General features: G+C 50.5%; 1 protein-coding gene across 1 annotated transcript; it reads left to right on the forward strand.

Annotated features, from left to right (window-relative positions):
* Window positions 1-4,370: 4,370 nt before the first annotated feature.
* On the forward strand, window positions 4,371-5,111 carry LOC135564377 (keratin-associated protein 5-1-like). The gene has a single exon (XM_065009419.1). The coding sequence runs from the start codon at window positions 4,371-4,373 to the stop codon at window positions 5,109-5,111; it is 741 nt and encodes a 246-aa protein (XP_064865491.1).
* The last annotated feature ends 641 nt before the right edge of the window (window positions 5,112-5,752 follow it).

The following is a 5,752-nucleotide window of genomic DNA, read 5'->3' on the forward strand; positions in this document are numbered from 1 at the left end:
CCCAGAGCCGCGTTCGTCCCATGTGGAGCACATACTCTAAACCTTGTCATTGCAGATGCTGCCAAATCTTCAACAAAAAATATGCAGTTGTTTTTTTTGGGGCATGTGCAAAAGATCTTCACCTTCTTTTCAACTGGCACACAAAGATGGAGTGTTTTGAAGAAACACGTGAACATAACCGCGAAGTCATGGAGTGACAAAAGATGGGAGAGTAGGCTCCAAGGTGTTCACGCAATCAGGTATCAGGCTTCTGAAGTTCGGATTCGCATTACTGGAAGCCTGACAGACGATCAACGATCCGGTGGACAAAGTGGAGGCACGAGCACTTGCAGAGGAAGTTTGGTCCTACCGCTTCTTGATTTGCTGTGTCGTATGGTGTGATATACTGACAATGATAAACAGGGTGAACAAGCTCCTCTAATCCGCCTCAATGCGGTTGGATATCGCAGTGAATTTCATCTCAAATGCAAAGGCCTCCCTCACTACATACCGGGAACCTGGATTCTCTGAGGCCCAGACTACAGCCAAAAGCATTTGTGATGAAATGAATGTAGAGGCCGTTCTGAAAGAGAAGAGACTGAGAAACAGCAAGAGGCATTTCAGCTACGAGGCTCCTGATGAACCAGTGACTGACGCACTGAAACACCTTGAAGTCGACTACCTCAACATTGTGGTCGACTCTGCTGTTGACATCCATGGATGAGAGATTTGAAACACTCAACCAGGTGAAAACCTAATATGGAGTGCTGCTGAACTTCAGCACTACTGCCTCTCAGATGTCCAGGGAATCTTTAACGGCTCACATGCATGGAAGTTTAAAACACTCTTATCCTTCAGAGACTAACACAAACACTGTGACATCGGTGGAATGGATCTGGCACAGGAGATTCAGAATGTACCTGATCTGCCATCAGATAAGATGACTGCCTTTGAGCTGCTTTCCTTTCTCTGTGAGAGAGACCTGGAGGAACTCTATCCTAACCTTTGGACGGCCCTGAGAATTGCAGTCACCCTTCCAGTAACAGTAGTATCGGCAGAGAGGAGCTTTTCAAAATGAAAGCTCATCAAAAGCTACCTGAGGTCTTCCATGTCACAGGAATATGGTCTGGCCATCATGAGCGTTTGAGTGGTCTGGCCATCATGAGCGTTTGAGTGGTCTGGCCATCATGAGCGTTTGAGTGGTCTGGCCATCATGAGCGTTTGAGTGGTCTGGCCATCATGAGCGTTTGAGTGGTCTGGCCATCATGAGCGTTGAGTGGTCTGGCCATCATGAGCGTTTGGAGTGGTCTGGCCATCATGAGCGTTTGAGTGGTCTGGCCATCATGAGCGTTTGAGTGGTCTGGCCATCATGAGCGTTTGAGTGGTCTGGCCATCATGAGCGTTTGAGTGGTCTGGCCATCATGAGCGTTTGAGTGGTCTGGCCATCATGAGCGTTTGAGTGGTCTGGCCATCATGAGCGTTTGAGTGGTCTGGCCATCATGAGCGTTTGAGTGGTATGGCCATCATGAGCGTTTGAGTGGTCTGGCCATCATGAGCGTTTGAGTGGTCTGGCCATCATGAGCATAGATCATGCCGTGGGGAAACTCATGTCCTACGATGACATCATTGATGACATCATTGATGATTTTGCCTCAAGAATGTGCAGAAGAGGAATATTTTGACGGTCAGATTTTAATCCAAACATTCACATGTTTACACACTTAGTAACATTTAAGATTGTATGTCAGAAGTGCATTTGTGTAAATGACTGTTTAACTATGTGACAGTTTCTCTATTTCTTCCAGACAGTCCAGATAGACTGGTGCCCAGACAGATTGGGGCCCAGATAGACTGGTGCCCAGACGGACTGGGGCCCAGACAGACTGGGGCCCAGATAGACTGGTGCCCAGACAGACTGGTGCCCAGACAGACAGGGGCCCAGATAGACTGGTGCCCAGGAAGACTGGTGTCCAGACAGACTGGTGCCCAGACAGACTGGTGTCCAGACAGACTGGTGCCCAGACGGACTGGGGCCCAGACAGACTGGGGCCCAGACAGACAGGGGCCCAGATAGACTGGTGCCCAGGAAGACTGGTGCCCAGATAGACTGGTGCCCAGACAGACTGGTGCCCAGACAGACAGGGGCCCAGATGGTGTCCAGACAGACTGGTGCCCAGACTGGACTGGTGCCCAGACCCAGACAGACTGGTGCCCAGACGGACTGGGGCCCAGACAGACTGGTGCCCAGACAGACAGGGGCCCAGATAGACTGGTGCCCAGGAAGACTGGTGCCCAGATAGACTGGTGCCCAGACAGACTGGTGCCCAGACAGACAGGGGCCCAGATAGACTGGTGCCCAGGAAGACTGGTGCCCAGGAAGACTGGTGCCCAGACAGACTGGGGCCCAGATAGACTGGTGCCCAGACAGACTGGTGCCCAGACAGACAGGGGCCCAGATAGACTGGTGCCCAGGAAGACTGGTGTCCAGACAGACTGGTGCCCAGACAGACTGGTGTCCCAGACGGACTGGGGCCCAGACAGACTGGGGCCCAGATAGACTGGTGCCCAGACAGACTGGTGCCCAGACAGACAGGGGCCCAGATAGACTGGTGCCCAGGAAGACTGGTGCCCAGATAGACTGGTGCCCAGACAGACAGGGGCCCAGATAGACTGGTGCCCAGACAGACTGGTGCCCAGACAGACTGGTGCCCAGATAGACTGGTGCCCAGACAGACAGGGGCCCAGATAGACTGGTGCCCAGGAAGACTGGTGCCCAGACAGACAGGGGCCCAGATAGACTGGTGCCCAGGAAGACTGGTGCCCAGACAGACTGGTGCCCAGACAGACTGGTGCCCAGACAGACAGGGGCCCAGATAGACTGGTGCCCAGACAGACAGGGGCCCAGATAGACTGGTGCCCAGGAAGACTGGTGCCCAGACAGACTGGGGCCCAGATAGACTGGTGCCCAGACAGACTGGTGCCCAGACAGAAGGGGCCCACTGGTGGAAGACTGGTGACAGACTGGTGCCCAGACAGACAGGGGCCCAGATAGACTGGTGCCCAGGAAGACTGGTGCCCAGACAGACTGGTGCCCAGACAGACTGGTGCCCAGACAGACTGGTGTCCAGACAGACTGGTGCCCAGACAGACTGGTGCCCAGGCTGTAGAGGGAACCAAAGCTAATCACACAGCTCTATAGGGTTTATTTGACTATTTTGAGACATACAGCTGCAGCCACAGCCTACAGGCTCATGTTTACATTGTATAATGTTGTGTGGACTGGACTAATTACCAGGCAGTGTTATATTTTATTATTTTCTACATTTGACATTTTCTACAATTTCTTATTTATGTTAATGTTCACTTATCTTAAGATTCTATAGAAAATATTCTATTGAAAAAATATTTGTTGTTTGTACCTCATTCTGTTCTGTATAGGTCAACTTATTCTTAGACCGACAGATGGAGCAAACTGTTTTAAAGGAGGGAGGATTGTAGTGGGAGCACTGGGGTGTCAGGTGTTACAATGGTAAATGGTTTACATGGCTCCCGGGTCAGGTAGGAGGGCCCCTTTAGAAGAATTCTGCTTAGGGCCCCAGGGAGGTCAGGACCGGCTCTGCTCCCAGGAATGTCCTACATGACGGATCGTTAGCTCCCCTACAGAAAAGACACTAACCTTCACACATCTAGATGGCCGGGCGGAGTGGGAGTGGAGACAGAGACAGCAGTGAGGGTCAGTTCCTACATTTCAATATAAAAAATAGATTTTTATAAACAAAACTATGCTACATTTTATCTCTGTGACCCTCAGGATGACAAATCAGAGCCAGATCACTGAATGTAAGTACATTATTTACCTTCAGAGGTGAATGTACAGTACAAATACTTATTTTCCACCATAATTTGCAAATAAATTCATTAAAAAATCCTACAATGTGATTTTCTGGATTTATTTTCTCATTTTGTCTGTCATAGTTGAAGTGTACCTATGATGAAAATTACAGGCCTCTCTCATCTTTTTAAGTGGGAGAACTTGCACAATTGGTGGCTGACTAAATACTTTTTTGCCCCACTGTAGTCAAACCAGTTGCCGTGATAAAAGTGTTTTGTTGTTGTGCACTCTCCTCAAACAACAGCCTGGTATTTTTCCAATATAATAGCTACTGTAAATTGGACACTGCAGTTGGATTAACCAGCTTTCTGCCCATGTAAGACATGTCTATGTCCCGGAAAGTTCGCCGTTGTTTACAACGTTTTCTAGTCACATTATCGCATATTGGGCAACAACTGTCCCGGTTTAAGGACACAGATCCCGTAGAGGCTAAACGACCCTGAACCTGGCTGTTTGGTTTGTTTACAAATCGTGGAGTGCGGGCTGTGCCAGAGACCGTATGGGCTGTGCCAGAGACAGTATGGGCTGTGCCAGAGACCGTATGGGCTGTGCCAGAGACCGTATGGGCTGTGCCAGAGACTGTATGGGCTGTGCCAGAGACCGTATGGGCTGTGCCAGAGACAGTATGGGCTGTGCCAGAGATCGTATGGGCTGTGCCAGAGACCGTATGGGCTGTGCCAGAGATCGTATGGGCTGTGCCAGAGACCGTATGGGCTGTGCCAGAGACCGTATGGGCTGTGCCAGAGATCGTATGGGCTGTGCCAGAGACAGTATGGGCTGTGCCAGAGACAGTATGGGCTGTTCCAGAGACCGTATGGGCTGTGCCAGAGACCGTATGGGCTGTGCCAGAGACAGTATGGGCTGTGCCAGAGACCGTATGGGCTGTGCCAGAGACCGTATGGGCTGTGCCAGAGACCGTATGGGCTGTGCCAGAGACAGTATGGGCTGTGCCAGAGACCGTATGGGCTGTGCCAGAGATCGTATGGGCTGTGCCAGAGACCGTATGGGCTGTGCCAGAGACAGTATGGGCTGTGCCAGAGACCGTATGGGCTGTGCCAGAGACTGTATGGGCTGTGCCAGAGACAGTATGGGCTGTGCCAGAGACAGTATGGGCTGTGCCAGAGACTGTATGGGCTGTGCCAGAGACAGTATGGGCTGTGCCAGAGACCGTATGGGCTGTGCCAGAGATCGTATGGGCTGTGCCAGAGACTGTATGGGCTGTGCACGCGGAGGAAGGTAGAGATGTACATTCCCGATTAATCAATATTTATAAGGTGCCATACATCAGTATTCGGAGGGTGGAACTAAATGAGCATTTCCACACTAGGACAGGAATTAGGTTAGATTTTTGTTTGTTGTCAAGTTCATTAAATGTGCTGAGGATGTTCCAAAACAAAGCAACTGTCCTGCCCCGTTCCCAGAACGTTGTGGGAAGGTTGTATGATAAATAACCATAGGACAACCACACTCTCACCAAGCTTTAAGAAACATATGGTTCTCAGAACGTTATGCGTTAGCTGGGTCTCGTCCTAATTACATGTGGTCAAACAAACACCCCGGCAGAGTGGCGTTTAGAACCAGCCAGCCCTTACGGTAAAAGACCCACCTGTTGTATAAATGAATAATAACCATAGGACAACCACGCTCTCACCAAGCTTTAAGAAACATGGTTCTCAGAACATTGTGTGCGCTAGTGTGTGTGTGTGTGTGTGTATATATGTATGCACATTGTGGAATGTGCTGAGCTGTGTAAATGGTCCCTGGGGATTGGCTGGTTGTCCCGGTCCTCCATCACCTTAGGGACCAATCAGAGTAGAGAACTGACAGCCTGTCCAATCAGAGTGCATGACTGACAGGTTGTTATGACTACCGGGGACCTGG

This window comes from Oncorhynchus nerka, linkage group LG24, assembly GCF_034236695.1.
Source record: "Oncorhynchus nerka isolate Pitt River linkage group LG24, Oner_Uvic_2.0, whole genome shotgun sequence".
NCBI classification, from domain to species: domain Eukaryota; kingdom Metazoa; phylum Chordata; class Actinopteri; order Salmoniformes; family Salmonidae; genus Oncorhynchus; species Oncorhynchus nerka.

Coding starts and splice junctions, on each gene's coding strand:
- LOC135564377 (XM_065009419.1), top strand. CDS start 4,371: ATGGGCTGTGCCAGAGACAGTATGGGCTGTGCCAGAGACCGTATGGGC.